At 42.1% G+C, this 21,880-nt stretch overlaps 1 protein-coding gene across 1 annotated transcript in view; it reads right to left on the reverse strand.

Annotated features, from left to right (window-relative positions):
* Positions 1–16,350: 16,350 nt before the first annotated feature.
* The window catches only part of KCNK2 (potassium two pore domain channel subfamily K member 2), a 224,320-nt gene continuing 218,790 nt past the window's right edge, over positions 16,351–21,880 (reverse strand). Inside the window, exon 10 of the mRNA XM_039532271.1 lies at positions 16,351–18,456. Within this exon, the coding sequence (XP_039388205.1) occupies positions 18,139–18,456 (318 nt within the window). The 3' untranslated portion in view covers positions 16,351–18,138. The remainder of the gene's footprint in view (positions 18,457–21,880) is intronic.

The following is a 21,880-nucleotide window of genomic DNA, read 5'->3' on the forward strand; positions in this document are numbered from 1 at the left end:
GAGCAAGAACAGCAATCCAGCTTCCCAGCTTCCACCCACCCTTTTATGTGCCAGCTAACATGAGCTAAAAGCAACGCTTAACTTGAGCTAGCGATTTTTGGACCTAGACCTAGACAAGAGTCAGGTTAGGGGAAAAACTTGAGATAATGATGCAGTGAAGACAAGCCCCAGACTATGACTTGCCCAGAGGAAACATGTGGGTAAGCTGGGAACTGAGTGCAAATCTACTGAACCCCAGCACTGAGCTATTTCCATTAAACTGCTAGTATATGTGACAAGCCCTTAGCTGGGCCATCAGCTGGGGCTGAACACACCTCTCTAGCTCTAACACCTCTACCCCACTTGAGCTAAGGCACAAAGTCATCTCTCATGCGCTATCAAGCTATCAATGCTCACCACCAATTGGCCCATGGTGCCAGCCTCAGCTGCCTACTTGTTATATTTTCAAACAAGCACCGTTGTGCTTTCTCCCAGGCCACCCCATATGCTTGGGAGGCACTTCCTGTAAACATCCACAAAGCTACCTCATTGTCAACCTCCAAATCCCGCCTCAAACTCTTTTGCCTTGATGCCTATGTAAAAACTTGACAGTGGTTAGGCTGTTGGCATGGTCTCTGCACACTAACAGCCTATCGTGCTGACCAATATTGTCTCATTGTTTCCTAGTACTCCTCTGTCTGTATCCATCTGTTGTCTTTTGTCTTATACTTAGATTGTAAAGTCCTGGGGGCAGGGACCATCTTTTTAGTCTGTTTGTACAGCGCCTAGCACAATGGGGTCTTGGTCCATGGCTAGGACTTCTAAGTAACACTAAATCTTAGCGCTTGTCACAGGGTTCAGGGTGCAATCCCGACCAGCGAGGACTTGTGCTACCACTTGCTCAGCAACCCTTTACAATGCTTTGCTGCTGTAGCTCCCAGCCTGGGAAGCTAACAACCAGCCTACAAGCATGCGGGACACACCCTGAAGTGTCTGTGTGCTAGACAGCCCTGGTTCAACAGCTCTGATCCCAACAGCCTGTCTACAGTGCCACAGCCCTACTCTGGCTTCCACCAACCTTGGGTGCAACCAGCAAAGTAAGCCCAACACACTCCCAGTTTTGAATTCCCCTCAAACCATGTGCTCTGTCGTGTCCAGCCTGCTCCTGGACAGTTCAGAGAAATAATCTGGTTGGTTTGTTCTTCTAAAGACACAAAAGCACATCACATCTTATTAACTGAGATAAATAAACTCTTCCATTTAAGTACAGCACTGAGTTGGTTTATAGTAAAAATAAAACAAATGTATTAACAATAGGATACATGTTAAGTGATGCGAAGTAAAAGGAATAAAGTTAGAAAGGGTTACAAGCAAATAAGAGTGAAAACACACATCTAAGCATACAAAACTTAATGTAGAAAGGTACAAGCTTTATTCAAGATGTTTTTTCTCACCTATATTCAGTTCCCAGAGACTTCATTTCCCGCCCCCCTTGTCTCTCTAATATCCCAGGACCAACGAGGCTACAACAACACTGCATACATGTTTGCCATTGTCACCAGTGCTGAGTGCTTAGCACAGCAAGTGTGTGTGTGTGTGTGTGTGTGTGTGTGTGTGTGTGTGTGTGAGAGAGAGAGAGAGAGAGAGAGATATTACACTAAGAGAGGAGGATAGGCAATTAGAAACCCAGGTCCATGATGAAGTTAAACTGATGCAAGTCTTGCTATGGGGACAAGAAGGACATAAAACAGCTTGTTCTAAAGGCCAAGTTGCTTCTCTTTCCCCCACCGTTTCCTACCCTTTAATAATTCACATTGCGCAAGTCCATGCTCTTTAAAGATGCTGCCCAATAGGAAGACGCTTAGCTTAACAGGAACTAGGGAATCTCTTTGTAGTTTTTCTCAACACACAATATAATAGTATCAAAGCTCTGAACAGATAGGGACCTGAGCAGTGGCTGAGACCGTTGTGCCACCAGTGCAATGCAACAGCACCTTAAGCCAGCCCTGAGTGGGATGAAGAACATTTTCCCCAGTGTGGATGAAACCTGGACTAGTGTAAAACCAGCCAAACTGGTGATACAATTTTGAACAACCCAATTCGCGTCAGGGCCACTTTGACCCCCTGGCAAGCCCAGGCATGGAATAAGTGTAACTAGCTTAGAGCCACCTCTGCCTCCACACACTCTCCCCACTCAGCTGTACTGAGATCGCCACTGAGGATTGGCCCCAGGTCTTCATGCTGCTGCTCACAGTGGAGTTTGAAGTGTTGTACAAACTGCTGTTTGTTTTACCCATTCTCTCACCTCAATTCCGGGAGAAGCCCTGCTGTGCAGTGTAAAGAGAGCCCGGGCCTACTCTATGGTATGTGAGCAGAACAGCATATTTGGTACAATGTTTTCAGGGCACGGCCAGTGTGCTCTGCACTCCTGTGACAATATCAGTCATTGCAAGGCACAAAGCGAATGTCAACAGAAGTGCGCTCAAGACAAAGTGCAGACGACTGTGGATTTTGTGGGTTCACGTGTAAAAGATGAATGAATATGCAGCATTAGCAACACCATTACAGTTAACAGCATGTCTAATAAGCTCCATTTTTACCATAGCCATTTTTCTACTGTAAACACTTGCTGAGACTTCAAATTTATTTAATTCAAGCCCTTTCCTGCACTGTCCTGGGCTCATCTTGTTTTTCCAAAGATGCCATTATTCAAGGGGAGTTTGGAACAGAGCTTATTCTAATATCTATGTGCTCAGGGAGCACATGTGAGAGAATAGGGAGGAGGCACAAAGGGTTGTTTTCCCATTGTGCCTCCTACCCAGGATTCCGGTAAAACTGCAGTTTCCAGAAAAGGTCAAACATTTTCAAAATTTGAAATTTCAACAAAATTCAGTCAAAATTTCAAATTCCAATGGAAAAAAAGGTCAAAATTGGCTCACTAAAAACCCCATCCCAGTTTTTGACCTGCTCGCACAGTTCCTGTGCTCCACTGTGTGCACAAACTGCTCTGCTCTAGTACCCCTGGGGGTTAGCCATCCAAACACAAGTGGAGGGACGGAAAGGACCCTGTAAACTCGGCAGACACAGGAAAAAGTCAATGTTGCACCCTCCTAAGGGGAGGTGGAGTGCTTACACTGCCCTTGGAGTGATGTAACTTGGCTCCATAAACAAGACAGTTCAGTGAATATAATTGTCCTTCCTTTTGCATACTTCCTATTTACTAGTCTAGGTGCCAGACACTGAACTTCAGTTTGATTTGTGAGCAGTTTCTCTGGCTTGGCTTAGTGCAGTGGTTTTCAACCTTTTTTCCATTTACGGAGCCCTAAAAAAATTCAAATGGTGATGGAAATCTTTCATAATCTTAGACGTAGTCTGTGGACTCCCAGCGGTTGCAGACCACAGGTTGAAAAACATTGTTCCATGGTAACGAGAACCTTTTGCAGACCTCTTAAAGGTAGTCTGCCGTTCGCCGACCACAGGTGGAAAAACACTGGCTATCTCGTGTATTGATTAGTTCACCCTAGTGTTTCGCTGTACTTTGTCAATATGGCTTTTGGTATATTACTCATCTCACTTATAGGAAAGCGTGGAGGTAACTATTGATAGAGTGTGACACTCAAGACCAAACTCTGCTCTTATTTGTGCTCTAAGAAGCTGCACTCTCTGGGGCTGCATATTTGTAAGAGAGTTTAGTGATACTGCTTTACTTCCTCTGAGCTCCTGATAATCTAATGCTGGTGAAATTTTAGTAAGATAAAGATATGGTTCTGGGAAGTACACCCCACCCCAAGCACTGGTTTGGTTTTTTAAAAAATGAGTCATTTATACAAGTAGTTATTTGATAAATATTTAAATTGCTTACGAGTTAGTGTGACAAACAAGATAAATTACAAAATGAACTGATCCCAACACCTCTATTAATTATTATTAGTAGTAGTTTCATTGGAGCACCTAGGGACCCTAGTTATGGACCACAAACATACAGGAAAAAGATAGTAAACTCTTTTGGGGCAGGGACTATCTTAGTATAAGACAAGAGAAAACCAATGGATAGACAGACAAACAGGGGAGTACATGGAAATAGTGAGACAATATTGGTCAGCATGTTAGGCTTTGGTCTCTGTACACCAACAGCCTAATCTTAAGGCATCACGGCAAAGGAGAGTTTTAGGGAGGGAGGTGCAGATATTTACAGTGACTTTGGCAAGTGTGATGGGGCAGCATGTGCTAGGAATAATGCCAGTGAACAAAAAATACTAACATATTTTGCACTTATATAATGCTGTTCACCTGAGGATTTCAAAATATACTATGAACTTTAATTAAAGCATTCTGACACCTTTGTTAGGTAAATACTAGTATTCCCATGTTATAGACGGTGTGATGGGGTGGGACTCACCACGCTAGTGCCTCCTGTTGATCATCTTGTAGATCAGCTCCACAGTAAGACGACTCTTGGTGGTGTCTTGCCTGCCATCACTTCAAGGATCACGGCATCCCCTTCAGAACACAGCTCTTCGGCTGTGCCACCCTCTGTGCTCCCTCCTTCTGAGGACAGAACCATAGTCCAACAGTCCAGCTACTTTCTCAGTGGTGAGTGAAGGTGAGGGGGGCAACTGGGCCTGCCCACTACTCCAGGTCCTGGTCAATATTCCCTCTCATTTTTTCCATCCATGTGTGGAATGAATTTTGTTATGTGCACCAAATTATCGAGATAATGTACGGCTGTGCACCACCAGTAGAAAAAAATCCCCTAGATATAATACATATATTTTTTAAAAGTTACCGTAGGGATAATTACTCCAGACAGGACAGGTTGGGCATTTTAGAACTCACTACTCAAAGAATTAAATTTAAGTGTAAGAGAGAAATAAAAATTATGAAATGCATAGACCAGTAAAATATTCAAATAACACACTTTGAAAGAATAAAATTATAGAGAATATATGTGCATTGCAGGAAGTACCAAGAAGTAACAACAACAATAATACAAGTATGTGTTGGGAGGGATGTGTGTGTGTGTGTGTGTGTGTGTGTGTGTGTGTGTGTCAGAGACAATGTGCATGCTGGCTTCTGGGACAGTTTCTGAGAGACACCATGCTCTGTCGCTTTAAGGCACTCACTCACTGCCCGGAAAGGAAGGCTGGGAAGGCTTCTTCAGACCTGTTGTGAGTCCTGATCCCTCTCCCCTGCTCTGCAGAGATGGGGTACAGGGCAGGAGGACACCCTGACATCAGCACCCCCGTCCCCTCCCACTCTGCACAGCCAGCAGAAGGGTCCCGGGCGCGCCTCGGCGGGGGGGAGAGAAGACACCTGAACACACACACTGCTGGATGTGCACGGCTCTGCTAATCAAGTGTGCAGCACTTGAATCACTCCTGGGTGGCTGCCCAACCGCGCAGCTTAGAGGAAACACAGGTCCGGGTCCAGGGTTGGCAGATGGCAGCCACAATCTGTGCCCCCTCCAAACTCTCAGTCTATTTTCCTGGGCCACTTGCCCACAATCCCCAGCCACGAGCTCTTCCCTTTGCCCTTGCCTCAGCCTGCAACTCCCAGCCATGAGCTCTTCCCTAGCGCCTCTGGTCCCTACTAGCAGCACTGCTCTGTCCATGATGCTGGCTTTCTTTCATCTGCGAGGAAGCCAGTCCTCCCTCCAGGAAGCAACTGAACCTGCTCTACCTTGCAGCTCTTCTTATACGAGCCTGCCAGGCCCCGATTGGCTGCTCCTTGCAGCCCGTCTCCTATTGGCTGCTTTCTCCCTAGGGCTCCATTAACCCCTTACAGGCCAGTGTGAGGCAGATGCCCCATCACACATGGCTAGACTGATGCACAGAATGGTTAATTGACAAGTCATATGGTGAGTCAATGGCATAATCTGGAATAGAGCACAGGAGTCCTGACTCTCAGTCCCCTTAAGCACTATAAGACACAGGCAGTATCTCACAACTTCACAGCAGGAACATTGCCAGACAGCACTGAGGGACGGAGTGCTTCTGCAATAGTGTCAGATTAACTGAAGACTCTCTCCCATCACACCTTTCATCTCTGACAGTCACAAGTACTATCAGTGTGACTGGCTTTGAGCTAGTTGTTTTTTAGTTCTAGTGTCTGGCTTTCATCACGGTCTGTAGGATGCTGGTAGCTCAGGAGACCAAGTTATTGCAGAGTTAGAATATCCTGATATGAAATTCTCAACTGGATCCATCAAATTCTACGGTGTCAGTACAGATCACAGGGCACTGCTGGAAGTGCTTGTTCCAGATGCAGCCCAAATGCAGCCTGGCCTCCAGGGTGTCCTGATACACCCCTTTATTCTAAGAATACCCTCCCCTTTCAATCCTCTTTTTCTTAACTTTTCTTGGATGTGATAGGGAGGTTATGGGAAGACCACAGATAGCAGCAGATAGCAGCCCACAAGGCCTTTACTTCCACTGTGCTTAGATGTTTCACATAGCAGGTCATTTCTTTCCTAAACAGCATAGGAATGGAAATCCTCCTAATAACCCTAAATGGCCATTGCAAGCTTCCCCCAGCTCCTTCCAAGTCAGTGTTTCAGCCCGTCTGCCTCTCATACCTTTCCAGCTTGTCACAAAAATCCCCTTGCTCCAAGACTCTTAATGTGGCAGACAGACAAGGTGATGATCTGGAACGTGGAGGGGATATACTCTCCTTTTGGACATATGCAGCTCAATAGAAATGTATGCAGCACCATGGGGAACGGTAACTTAAGCAGCCGCATGTATGATCATGTGATTGTATCACCCGCCTTCTTGAAACTAGCTTGGTGATTTCCCAGCAGCGAAATGATCACGTCACAAAAAAACACCATTGGCAAGCTTTTCCAGAGTCTCAGCATAGAGGCCAAAGATTTAAAGGGCACTGGAGGTGAACTTTCTCCCATACAAGTGGTCCCTCACAGGCCAGGTTTCAAGCCCTTTGGCAGGCAATGTGGGGAAGGTCCTAGTGCTGCTGTCCAGCCTGTGTTTGTTGTAGTTAGAAAGGGCCCCATTCTCCCAGGCTGACACTGCAGCACTTCTCAATACTGAATTTACACATTCAAAGAAACAAGAAATTAAATAATAATGAACAAGGAACACACACAATACCACGAATGTCCAGGCCATTAAAATAACCCACCAGCCTATCTTTCCAGTCATATTCTATTGAGCCCCAGGCACCCAGTTGAGAAGGTACCAGCAGTGCGGAAAAAGAGATTGAGAAGCTTCAAAAAGAGAGATCACAAAATCAACTGAGAGAAGACACAGTCCTTATTTTTGCAGACCATCCCAATGAGCAAATGGCACTCTGCAACACATCTGCAACCACGCATGTGATAGCAGACAGCCCAAGGAAGCGAGGGCCTAAAATTAGATAGCAAAAGAAAATCCAGAAGGTATCAAGTTATTAGTCTCACCTAACCAACGAGAAAGTGGAATCCGGCTGGTGTTACGTTTGCCCGTGTCTTTATTCTGGAATATGGATGTAGATATAGTCTGATAAGTGACAATGGCTCACGTATGCCCATTTGTGCAGAGATTTGTACCTTTTGAGAGCTGTATTATCAAATGAAATTCTCAGTGCAAATGTGACTGCCATACAACTCCATGATATGTTACATTTTTAAGGACTCCAAGCATATAATGTCCTTCCATTTGAACGCAAGGAAAAGATTCATTCTATTGCATCACTAGGCACATGCTTATAGCCACCATTACTGTTCCTTATACACTTCGAGATACAGCACTTGCCCTTTATATCGAACTCATACTACTCATTTCTACTAGAACAAAATGAAAGGAGTGCAAGCCACAGACATACAGCAAATACATTGTTTAAGTAAACCAGTCATTATGCAAGATGTCACTAAAGAACAGGAAAATGTATGAAGTTAATTAACAGCCTACAGATTGAAACAGCAACATAATAACGGGCACTTACTTACTCTTATCTCTTTAGCCAATTTTATATTTACATATTGAATTTTTCAACTTCCAATAATTGGGTTTGATTTTGTAATGAAAAGGTAAAAAACCTTATTGTATCTCCTGTAGCTAAGAGTCTATACATATTTTCCATTGCCATTCTCAACTTTTAGAGGGATAGGGTCAGAGCCTGCTCTCTATGACACCAAAGAAATATGGAGTAACTCCACTGAAGTCAATGGACTTACACTGAACTTGGAATCTGGCCATAAAAATTTGTTTCAGGTCTAAACTTGGCACATATGGTTCTCAGCCAAGAAGCACATTTTTGTTATTCACCAATTTTAAAAAAAAGACACGATGTTCATGTTTCAGGCTAGGGTAAAAAAAAATAGAAAATTACAAGTGCTAATTTAGTTTTAAAAATAGTTCTAAGAAATGTTGACCAAACTCAGAGGAGGAGCAGCAGCGCCATAGGTGAGACTGGGCTGCAGCTCTGATCCTAGCTTGGCAGGTTGGATTTCATTCTTCCAACCTCTCCCCATCCCACTCCCAAGATGAGATGCAGTTCCTGAGGCTTCATGGAGATGCCAGTATCATTACCAGTGACTCCCTATTCCATATGGCTGCTTTAATCCTACAAGCCCTAAACCTATTTCTTATTACTTACCTCCAAAAGGAAGGCTAAAGAATAAGCTTTGTTCACCTCTCATGATACACAATCTTTGTTGTTTGCTTGGCACTGAAATAAGATGGAATAAATTCATTTTTAGTGCATGAACTGAGCTAGCAACAGCATTTGCCTTATGGGGAAGTTCACTTCTGAATCCTCCAGAAGGACAATAATAATGAAAAGAAGCCTTTGTGCCTATAAGCTTTAGGGATAATTATACTCACACAGTAAGAGGCATATTTCTCCTATCACCACTTTGCACAGCAGAGCCTAATAAATATGCTGTTTTGCAGTAGCACAAGAAGATGTATTCTACTGAAACTGATATTCACAAAGTGGGAAAGCAAGTATTTCCTAAACTGTGACTATTGGGTGAATTCTCTGCTCCACTCTGCAGCACACTGGCCTCACACCAGCCAGAGAGTCCCACTGAAGTGTTCCCTCGCTGTGTAGGAGGAATCTTTGCTGCTGTTTAGCTGGCAAAGGTGGCATAACTTCTTATGCCAATCACCCTGTCCAGGGCATCAGGGGAAGGAGGAGCTACCATCTTCTATGTCTCAAACTCCACCAGATTAAAGGATTTTGCACCAGTGGTGTAAATTACAGCAGTACCTCTTCTGCTCCAATTTATACCAGGAGTTAGTAGTCCTGAGTTAAGGAGCTGGAAATGGCTCTCTGCAGTCAACACTTTCCACTCTGTGCTAGCACGGCCTGAATTTGGAAAGAATGGCTCTTATGGTCATATTCTCAGCTAGTGTAAATCAATGTGGCTCCACTGATGTCATCTTACATTACCTGAGGATCTGGCCCCATGGATTTTCCCAAAAAATCGGTTTAAGAAAGACTCAGAAATCTTAGTTGGTTTTTCCAGAGATGATTTTTTTCAGGAAAATTCTGAGCAGTATAAAATAAGGGGAAACTTTGGACAAAATTACCATCCTGAAGACAACTTTAAGATACATCTTAATTTGTCCTATTTAAGGGTTCCTTAACTTCTGAAAAGACCCAAGTATTATTACTGCCATCTTAACAGACAAGGCAAAAGTCAGACAAATGTAGGGTCAGATCCTAGGCTGCTCTAAATTGGCATTAATGGAGCTAAGCCAGTTTATACCAGCTCATGGTATGGCCTAAAGTAATCTAGCAAATTTTGTCTCTGTCTCCTCTGAACCAAACTTGGCTAAACTTCAGTGATGTTGAAAACTCATATGTATCGTTTTTGCAAGCACATTTTAGACCCAGCTATGCAATATAGAGTATCCAATTACTAGTGATAAAAATCCGTAGTAGATAGCATTGGTCTTTATAATTAAAAACATCATTTCAAGCTGCTGTTCATCCACCAGAAAATACTGTTATTTATTACTAACAAGGGGATGAGTTTTCCTGATCTGGTTCTTTATGCACATGTCTTTCTCTGGAGAAGGAAGATCTGACGGCGTGCATTTATTCTCTATGGTTAGCTGGCATTAAGAATTGGGTTAATAAAGTAAATCCCTTTCAGGAGTAGCCACTAAGCAGATTTACTAGCAGAAGTCATTGTAAACATGACTACAGAAATACTCCCCTTTCTTCTGTAGACATGGTGCTATACCCAAGCTGTCTAATAAATGCAAATAGCAATGACTAGTAACAATGGAGAAGAAATGACAGAATTCTGCTGTTATGATTCAAATCACAAAAAGCTTTAGATACCTGGGGCCCTGTCATAGTGTACTATTTCCAAAACATAGAAAGGTGAGTTGTCTTCGCTGACATTAGCTGTGTAGCAATTAGAGTGTTCTTAATGTTACAACATTCATGACATTTGTGGGAAACCTGTTACATATTCTGGAATGGTTAATTCTTACTTAGGACCAAGATATAATAGTCAGAAAATAGAACACTTTTACCCCTGTTGCCCCTGTCATCACTGATGGAGAAAGGTTGCTACTGATGCATAAAAAGACATTAGATTCTGAAAAAAAATACTGATCTTTAACTGAACCAAATTGTACCATGCCAAATTAGGATTAAGAACATATATTGCTGAATTTCAAGTATCAGAGGGGTAGCCGTGTTACCCCTGAAGAAGAAGTGGGTATTCACCCACGAAAGCTCATGCTGCAGAACGTCTGTTAGTCTATAAGGTGCCACAGGATTCTTTGTTGCTATTGCTGAATTTGGTATTGTAATTTTAAAATGATGGACTACATTTTCATATTATGGTAGTAGGCACAAACAAACTTGGATCCCAGAACAAAGCAGTATATCAGCTACTGCGTAAGATATAATAAAGAGTAAAACTGAATTATTCTACAATAAATAATTAGGTTTGTAAACTTTTTCAATGAGTTGATTTGATGGTTCCTGGTTTCCAGAACAGCAATGTAAAAAAATGGAAATTCTCCAGCCTTCCAGTTATAGTGTATAGCCCTCTATCCACAAAGTTTATTGGGGTTAATGCTCTCCTCCACCCCACCCTCACCCCACACTGGCTGTTTGGGAGCACAGTAGTAACTTGGGCAAAGGTAAGGTCTCTCCCACACCAATCAAGTCAGGCAAGAAGGAATTGCCACTCTGTGACTCTTGGTCACAATTCCTCCTGTGGTTGTGCAGCCTACATATGATACCTCATACAGGGCTACGCCTCGGGGCATAAGATAGAATGATATTGTCAGCAGTGTGCTTGCAAAGTAGTTACTATATATCGTCTGAGGAATCCAAAAGTGTCATATTAGAGAATTCCACCAAATAGTAAGCCTGCTGTACCAGACATAGCACAGGCAATGGCAAAGACAACAAAGGTTTTATCCAGCTGCTCCACTGACAGCTTTCAGCTCAGGTTTATTAATACAGTGTGTTATCCGTCAAGGAGAAAGAAATGAGTCATATCGTTTGGTGGCATTTGAGCCTGTAAAGGTCACAACATGTCAGATCGGTCAAGTCGTTTTGGAGCTTCTATGATTGTCCTTTTTTTGTGCTATTGGCTTGAGTTCATTAGTAGTGCAATTGAAATATAGACTCTACCAAAGTGATATGTAAAAATCTTGCCCAGATTTAATAAAGCAGCAAATGACATGGCAGGCTGAGAACCGTTCTCTGCACATACAAAGGAAAATAAGTCTAAACAGGGAATTTGGTGCAGTCATAACAAAAGTTATTATGGCTCTACATTGACTATGTTGGACTAGTGTATTTAATAATTTAACACGTTTGGAAGGAAAAAAGGAGCTGTCCTGGAACTTCAAAAGACAAGAAAGATCTGATTTTTATGTTAAAACATGTATCTTTGTCAGTATGTTATAGACAAAAAGAAAAAAAGAAGAATCTGATATCTTTCAACAAGCTGTGTAAATGCATGTTCAGCCCCTATAGAATGGGTGATATGATTCTCTAATTGGGGCAGTGGGGGAGGGTGGAGGAGGGGAGAACTCCACCGATTTACACCATCTGGTCTATTGCATATTTTTGTCTTCATTCACTAAACTTCTAAACACTAGAACAAAACATTTTACAAATAAAGGCCAAACCCAACTATACTTTGTTCCATTAAGACAGGATTTGGCCTACAATTTAAAGGGAAAGATCATTTCTTAAGAGATAAGAAATCTACAGATTCCCTGTGTACTGAAGTCTTAAACAGGATTCTTCCCTCTCCAAATCAACTCCAAAAATCATTGTGAATAAATGTTAAAATGATTTAACAAGTAGTAATAATAATAATGTGCTTTTCATCCTAGGATCTTAAAACAATTTACACCTCACAGCCGGTCTCTGAGGTAGCAAGTGTTCTTAAAATACCCCAATTAGAGCTTGATAACTGGAGATAAATAGTGTTCTCTGATTTTGGATGATCTAGGTTTTAAGTTGTCCAACCCATGGTGCTAATTTTCAGAGGTACTAAGCACCAGCAGCTCCCATTAAATGTAATATGCTCAGCCTCTCTTAAAATCAGCTCCAAAATGTCTCAAGCTGGACTCCCAAAAGCACTGGAAGCACCCATAATTAATAAACACTTTTGAAAATTTGTGCCTAAATGACTTGCCTAGGGAACACTGCAAATCAGTGGCAGAGTTAAGAATAGAATTCAGTAGTAAGGAATGTGCTGAATGTAAGCACAGAACTCCAGAACCTCAAGATGTCAGAGTAGGAAGATGGGGTTCATTCCCCCCCCCCGCATCTGCCCTTCTCACAGGTGCCTTCCTGCTAAATCCCCTATAACTATTCCCTTATCCTAAATCCAAGGGCACTCACACATTACAATAAATGTTTTCAGTAGGCCACAGGGTCCTGCTCCCCATCCCTATACCCTCCCTTTGTGGCTGGTGGCACTCTCTATCCTCTTGGTTTTCAGAAGTGCTGAGAATGGTTTAGGAGAAAGGCCTTGTACAGGTCACTGCTGCCCAATCCATGTAGTGCATCTGGGAGTGCAGAGACCTGATAATCCCCTAGCATGTTAACTAGGAAGCCTTAGGGAGGTATCAAGTGTATAGCTGATAAAGCTCTCAGGGTTTTCCTCACTACTGCATTAAGAATTATGAGGCATCTTTGTTGCCTGTTAACAAAGTATTTATTTTGTTAACATTGCTATTGGGGAGTGGAAGGAAGCATATCACTAGGAGGTCCACCGTTGTTGGAGGAAACAGCTATCTGGTATCTGGAAGACCCTTGTTAGGGCAGAGGGGGCTGTTGCCTCAGGAAGATGATCTCTCTGACGACATCTAGTTGCAGTGGGTGGCTGTGGGTTTCGCCTGGAAGTATGAGTTCTGAACCACCCAAGTGAACCAATACCTGCTGCTTAACCCCACTTAACATGGCTCACCCAGAATGAACCCTGCAGAATTTACATGCTGATGAGCTCTGACTCTCAGTGCTAAGCTCCAATCACTACATTTATGGGTCATCATATGGACCCACAGGAAGGAGGCCCTTGAAGAATTCTACCTGGATGTCAACAATTTCCATCACACCATCAACCTCAGCCTGGACTAGTTCACACAAGCGATCCACTTCCCGGACACTACAGTGCAAGTAAGTGATGGTCACATAAACACCACCCTATACCGGAAACCTACTGACCGCTATACTTACCTACATGCCTCCAGTTTCCATCCAGGACACATCAGACAATCCATTGTCTACAGCCAAGCACTAAGATACAACCACATTTGCTCCAATCCCTCAGACAGACACAAACACCTACACGATCACTATCAAGCATTCTTAAAACTACAATACCAACCTGGGGAAATGAGGAAACAGGTTGACAGAGCGAGACAGGTACCCAGAAGTCACCTACTACAGGACAGGCCCAACAAGGAAAATAACAGAACACCACTGGCCATCACATACAGCCCCCAGCAAAAACCTCTCCAGCGCATCATCAGCGATCTACAACCTATCCTGGAGGATGATCCCCCACTCTCACAGGCCTTTGGAGGCAGCCCAATCCTCGTTTACAGACAGCCCCCCAACCTGAAGCAAATACTCACCAGCAACTACACACCACACCACAGAAACTCTAACCCAGGAACCAATCCCTGTAACAAACCCCATTGCCTTGTCTGTCCCCATATCTACTCTAGCAACACCATCTTAGGACCCAACCACAGCAGCCACACCATCAGGGGCTCATTCACCTGCACGTCTACTAATGTGCTATATGCCATCATGTGCCAGCAATGCCCCGCTGCTATGTTCATTGGACAAACCTGACAGTCTCTACGTCGGGATAAATGGACACAAATTAGACATCAGGAATGGTAACATACAAAAGCCAATAGGAGAACATTTCAGTCTCCCTGGACACTCAATAACAGATTTAAAAGTAGCCATTCTTCAACAAAAAAACTTCAAAAACATACTTCAAAGAGAAACTGCAGAGTTACAATTCATTTGCAAACTTAACACCATCAATTTGGGCTTGAATAGGGACTGGGAGCGGCTGGCTCACTACAAAAGCAATTATCTCTCTCTTGGTATTGACACCACTTCATCTATTGTTGGGAGTGGACCACATCTACCCTGACTGAATTGGCCTTCAACATTGGTTCTCCACTTGTAAGGTAACTCCCTTCTCTTGATGTGCCAATATATATTTATTTCTGTATCTGTAATTTACACTCCATGCATTTGAAGAAGTGGGTTATTTACCCACAAAAGCTTATGCCCAGATAAATCTGTTAGTCTTTAAGGGGCCACAAGACTCCTCGGTTCTTTGGACATTTACACAATGAATCGAACAATGGAAAAAGGCCATGAGATAAGGGGGACCCATTCCACTCCTGAAAGGATATCAAAGGAATGTCTGTGGATAGCATGATCACTTTAATTTCTTAATCACCTTTGGTTTATTTTATTACATATAGTTCGGCTTAAAAATTAAAGATTGCTGACTCAGCGTTGCTAGTTTTAGAGCCAAATTCAGCTCTCTGTTACTTCATTGACTTCAGTGGGGTTTCACAAGTGTAAATCAGGGTTCAGTTTGGCACTTATTTTGTCCTGGTGAATTTAAGTGTTAGATATCATACAAAAGAGTATATCAGTAGGTACAGTATATTCCAAGGGAGGGGACTTATACAGTACATATTGTGACAAAGTTTCTCCTCAACCTTGGTGGGTCCTTCACTTTCTGGCGGATTTGCTCGCCGCAGAGGTTCATGGCAGCCCTCAGTTTGCCCGCTTTTGCTAGAGGCTCAAACCTGCCGTTCACTCAGCTAACCTCATCACTGGCCAGCATGGGGGAAAGACAGGAGAACAATCCCCACAGTCTGTGTCCCACCTAGTGGGTCGGGGACAGGCCAGATCCCTTCCCAAATTAGACCTTCCCCTCTGGTTTGTCTCACAGACCAGGTCAACTCCTCCTGTGTCAGATAGGGAGTTGGGGAGATTGAGGGGGACCCAGGCCCGCCCTTTACACTGGATTCCAGCCCAGGGCCCTGTAGATCGCAGCCGTCTACAGTGTTACGTGTAACACCTGTGTGACAGCTACAACTCCCTGGGCTACTTGCCCATGGCCTCCCCCCAGCACCATCTTTATCCTCACCGCAGGACCTTCCTCCTGAAGCCTGATAACGCTTGTACTCCTCAGTCCCCCAGCAACACACCCTCTCATTCCCTGCCCCTTGCACATGCCCCACTAACTGATGGGAGGTCCTTTTAAAATCAGGTGTCCTGATTAGCCTGCCTGCCATAATTGACTCTAGCAAGATCTTAATTGGCTCCAGGTGTCTTACTTAGCTTGCCTGTCTTAATTGGTTCTAGCAGGTTCCTGATTGCTCTACGGCAGCCCCTGCTCTGGTCACTCAGGGAACAGAAAACTACTCATGCAGTGGCCAGTATATCTGCCTTCTACCAGATTCCTGCCCCCAACTGGTCTGGGTCTGTCACAATATATACATCCCAAGGCTTATACTTTCTAATTGAAAAGTGTATTAGAACTGAAATTCAGTCCTGCCAAATTTCTTTAAAAAATAGCCACAAAAGAACATTTAAAGGTGTAGCAACCCGACGAACATTATTGTTTAACATTTAGAGAAAATGTTTTGATTGTTGGAGTCAAGTTCTTCTTTTCATTGTTAAGACTGCTCAAATTTAAGCGGGCTGCAAACAAGTATAAAAACTGTAACCCTCGAGCCCTCAAATAGCTGGTGTCTCAAGTGATTTCTCAGCATTCTGGTGGGGCAGCAGCAAGCAAGAGACTCAGAAAAGCTTATTTTAAGTAAAAACTTTATTTTTCATTACAATTCACAGTTTATACATGGCAAGAAGAGCTTCTCACCACGTGGACATTCAGAACACTGTGCTGGGAGAGACAGGGGTCTTTTTCTTTTAAAAGAGCATGGCCTGGTACTATTTCATGGAACTTTCCTTATTTTAAAAGCTTACTCTCTGTAAATGTTAATTGACTGATATTTACACTGATAGCATTGATTAATCAGAGAACAAGATTAAACATCCAGAACATTAACATTCATATTTTGTATGTTATCTAATGGTCATAAATGCAACAAATTTGTCATTTTCGTCATGGCCAATCAACAAAGTCTAATTTTTCTTTAATTTGCACAGAGCCTAAATTATTCCCTTAGGGCCTGTTATATTCATTTTATGTACAGCCAGCATAGACTAAAATATGAAAAAATTTAAAAAAGACAAAATTATCCATTCCTTGTTTTTATCCTGCATTCCTTCTGAATCTCACACACAACTATAAACAAAACAACAGATATAGAATTAAAGTCAATGCTTTTCTTTAAAACAAACACAGAAACCCCAAGGATTGGTTTCAGATCTGCGTATCGTCAGCCTATCCTATCTGAACAATCATCAGCATTCAGATTGTGCTATTTATCAGCTTTCCTTCATGTCTGTATTTGTATTCAGAGAAGTCTGTATTTTATATGTAGAAAGTCACAGTGATACCAGTTTCAATTGCATTCCCACATCAGTCACAGTTCCGGTGTAGGCAACCAATGTACAGTGTGACATTCAGGAAAGCACTCCAGTAGGATCCAGTAGGTGCCTGGTGTGACTCGGCTTAAATAAAAAGTTTAAAATTCTTTTCGTAGAGTAACTTTCTGGGAGCAGATTTATGATTATTAGAAATTGCTGTGGTATTTTTCTGTAATGTTTTCATGAGTATGGTTATTAGAATGCATCAATTTAAAGCATTTCCACATAGTATTAACTTCTACTTGCTCTTGTCATCTAGCAAATAATTTAATTACACATAACTGGAGATTTTTGGTAATCTGACACATGGGATAACATTGCTGAACAATGCTTGAAAAATAAAACTCAAAATGGATCCATAAACCCTACAGGTCTGGTTCTAATATAGTGTGAGCATGCATCACTTGGATGTGAGTAAAATAAATATTTTCAGGGGACATTTTTGCAACTCTTGTAACTGCAGTGCCTTTAAAGCTAGATTTAGGAGTGTGGCTTTGATGTCTGTTGATTTTTGGCATCCATTCTCAAAGCTGGTATCTTCACTAAAGACACCTTTAAAACGTCATCATTTCAGGCAAGATGAAAGCTCAAATGAAATACATTACTCATGCAAAAAACAAATAAACAAACAAACACAAACCATACAAGAGTTATAGAGGTTCTGTTTCTTCAAAAGATAAGGCACTGACAAAAATTTCTTAGGTAAAAGGCTGCATAAGAATTTCTTGCCATTTACAAATGTGTTGTAGTCCATAAATGGTCCATTCCTAGGCTCAGTAAGGTAGACCCTGAAAATTTAAGGACTGATCCCTCAAAGCTACATTGTTAACATAAACAAATATAATTCATTCTTTAGGCCATATGGCACATTAGGAGAAATGAACAACAGTCTGAGCACAAAAAGGCATTGGATGTTGCTTGCTCCAGCATCTATCAACAACAGAAATTCCATTCATCTCGTGTCTGAAGAGATATGATGGTGACACTGAATCGCTATTGTGGTGGTTTCTGTTGAACTCATGCACATGTATAAAATGCTACTAGCATCAATCATGGATAGGAAAAAAAGGAAGTATATGGCTAGTTTAAGCCAAGAGCTTCTCCAAGGATCGGCATCCAAAGTCAGTACTACTTAATGTTTTCAATCACAGCAATATCTTCTGCCGCACAGTGAGGAGTCAAACCATTCATATAAATGCTGTCTGTCTTTGTTAGAGCAGGCAAGATGTCCTTCTCGCTGGTGAGGTGGTTGACTGACAGGGTTCTCTTGCAAGGGGTCAGATCTTGACTGTGGTTGACAGCAAGTTCTGCAGAGAGCTTCCTTTTGATGGAGGTAGCCCGTTGAAACTTGTCATAAATCTCCACACTTAAACGCCTGCGGGTTTCTTTGAACTCTGCCGTGACATTGGCTGTCCATTCGGCAGCGTGAGCTCTGAACTCTCCCACCTGCAGCACACACAGTGAAAGAGAAGGGGAGAGAAACATAACATGACTAGGCACTTCAAGGACGGTTTATGTTCAGGACCCCAGAATGAATGGAGAACAATGTGTCTACAGACTGACAAAAACTGTTGCCCACTGGCACAACTCTTTTTTTGGTTCAGATTTGGCTTTTGATTTAAAAAAAAGTCTAGTTTCATAGAGTTATATTCTTTCATCCAAAAGGAAGAAATATTAATACAATAAGAGCTAAGAATGATATTAAACACACCAAGAACAAAAATCTATACAGTTAAAAATGGACAAGCTGATTTATATGGAATCAATTAGGAGAAGTTTCCTTTAAAAATGAAGCCCTGACAGTTGAGCACAACCCAGCTGGCCAGGGGGTGTTGAATTCCCAGAAATCCAGACTGTGTTATGTATTGTTACCAGGGGAGATGTACAGGGTTATTTATGGACACACTTACTATCTGTGTAAAGATCTCTGTGAAGCTTGACACAGGATTTTCTAAATATAGATGGAAAGGGCTTTTTAAAGAAAAATGTCAGCTGCTTGTATTCTATTTTTAGTGCATGTTCAAAGCAAGGATTAATGCAAGTGACAGTTTTAGTCAAGTCAGCAATATGCTTTGCTTTTTCTTTCCATTTCAATTAAGTCTGTTATTTCAAATAGAGAAAGTAATATAATTACAGTGTGGGACTCGAGGGCTATCACTAATTATTCTGAAATGAAACGATGTCCGCTAGTCAGAGAGCAGAGATGATGTGGAGTCTCACAGCTGTATGATGATGTGGAGTCTCGCAGCTCTATGATTGCGATTATGAAAATCCCTCCATTCTGATTGGCTACGGGAGGTGTTCCAATTTGCATAATACCTGCTACTTCTCAGTTAGGATATATGCAGATCCCTTCACTTTGGTTCCTGCTCTCAACACTCCAAATGCATTTGTCAGGAACTAACACAAGGACTGATCCACTCTCAGTGAAGACAGTAATCTTTCAACTGTGTTTCTCCTCAACTTTACACTCCACGTAGCTTTCAGTATCAGCAGGCCTGAAGAACATGTGTCTGCACACACATGCATATGAGAGAGTGGGCAGGAGGTGGAGAGAGTCCAAAATTACCCTTTACTTACCAGCGCCCCAAACGTTAAGCCATTAGACCACTATAAATGGGAAAGGTCCTCTTTTTTGGAGAGAGGGGTAAATAGAGCAAAGAAAAAGATAAGAGGATGGAGAGAAGTACGAGAGATAGGAGAGTGGCGGTAGTGAAAAAGAAGAGAAGCTTTTAAATATACTGTTACAAAACTTATTTTTTAAGGGAGCAGGGCGGGGGGGGGGGGGAAGGGTGCAGGACTAATCCTTTCTAAGTAGCAAAGGCCTGGGAGCTGCTGAGGTGTAACAATGGGAGGAAACAGTAAGAGGAGGGAGAAAATGTTTTATATAATACATGGAGGGGGATTCCTCTAAATTTGGCAATAACTTTACACTGTGCTGATATGAACCTTAGCCTCTGACTTTATTTCACATTAACACATTGGCCTTTGACTGTATTTAGCCCAGGATACAGTCATTGCACCAAGCAGAGAAAACCCTCCATTTATCATTTAAAATAAACAAAGAGGACTCCTTGGAATGATTAGGTTGTTTTACAGGGTTTTGTGTTGTTTGTTTTTTCAATTAAACTCAGGAACAGATATTTTTGGAGGTTTTTTTCCCCTTAGGTCTCCACTCTTCAGACTGTTTTAATGGTATGTTAGGCTCAGAAAGGAGATGGTAGACTGATGTAATTCTAAAGTGTAGCACATTAAAAGAATTAAACCACTTAAATAAATTACTCTAATTTGTAGTGCGAAGTCCCAGAATTTCAATCACTGGCAAACAAGCAGTGACAAGGTGTGCACATATTTGTTCACAAAAATCAATTGAAAATAAAGTCAGAGAAACGAGAGGCTTTGCCTTTAAAATGATTATGTACATTAGCTCTGGAAAGTGGCCACAGGGCTATGTATATTTTGCAGTGCCACTGGAAACAGAAACACAATGGTGGTAAAAGTCATCATCTCACTGGGAAATGATGAAGGGTGTTTAAGCCTGCTTTTTTTCTCATTTCACAAACAAAAAAGCCCCCAGATCCAAAGGTCATGTTATTAAGCCTGTACATCATTCAACTTCAATAGAATTACACCAGAAATGAATGTGGCCTAATATGTATATTTTTAAAACAAGGATTCTTTTCAGTTCTGCATCGCAGTTTGCACTAGCTGAATAATTAATCAGTATTCAAACCGGGCTAAAAGGAACACTGACATATGTACTTCAGATTTTAGAAGAATAAAGTCTCTCTGATACCTACAGATTGTAACTGTGCCAGTACTTATCTTAATAGAAAACAAGTAATGAAAAAAACCCCACCAAAACAATGAACTAGATCATCCCCTACATTAGGGCAGCTTTGTCCTACTGCACTGGTGCAAAGCTATCATAAGGACGGCTTTCCCGATGACTAGAAAATCCCCTTGAGAAGGGGACTCCTTAGATGGCACAGAGAAAGCGTATGGGCTGTGTTGTGATAATTGGCTCGACAAAGTTACCTTAAGATCCATTGTAAAAAGTATGTGAAAGTTCATAAGATGTTACAATAACCACAAAAAATAGGTCAGTTGTTTACGACGATGAACGTTATAACAGATTCAAGAAAACCAGACAGAGGAACTATTAGTCCAATCCAAATGGCCTACTGATATAAATCAAGGACTGTGGTGAGATTATACTTGGTAAACAAGAAAATGTGGGAACAAAGTTACCTGTGCCAAATTTGCCTTATAAAAACAGATTTAACTGGTGGACAAAACAATGAGGATATATGCCACCAACTTTTACACCTTTTGGGGGTTCTTAAAAAGAGATTTTGTGGCAGTTCATCCTCACAGTTCATCCCCCAATGTGCCAGCACCTCAACGCCTCTCAACTCTTCTAAAGGACTGAAAGTCATCATATTATCTTGACATCCAGTCTTCAGCCCACCACTCAGAATATCTAATTCCCAGCACCACAAAGGTACCTAAGATCCTATATTGTATTCCCTTCCCTTGTTGTGTTATTTCCTGCCTACCGTTTCTTTCCTCCTATCCTATCTCACTAATGTGGGTTTTCATCAAATCCCAAAGTCACTATGCTGCATTCATCTAAACCTGCCTTGTCTAAGGAGAAGGAATCCAAACAGATGACAGCCCTGACTAAATCGTAACTAACCAGAGTCCAAGCAGCAGATGTTGTGGTCAATGTGCCAACCAAAGCATCCACTCATAACTAACCAGAGGTCTAGCATTCCAAAAACATCAACAAAAGCCGTATTTCACCCATCTTTTCTATCCTGCCTCTCCTCCACCTTCTGTCCATCTGTTTGTTAAGAACTGCATAAGT

Source organism: Mauremys reevesii, linkage group 3 (assembly GCF_016161935.1).
Source record: "Mauremys reevesii isolate NIE-2019 linkage group 3, ASM1616193v1, whole genome shotgun sequence".
In the NCBI taxonomy this organism is placed as follows: domain Eukaryota; kingdom Metazoa; phylum Chordata; order Testudines; family Geoemydidae; genus Mauremys; species Mauremys reevesii.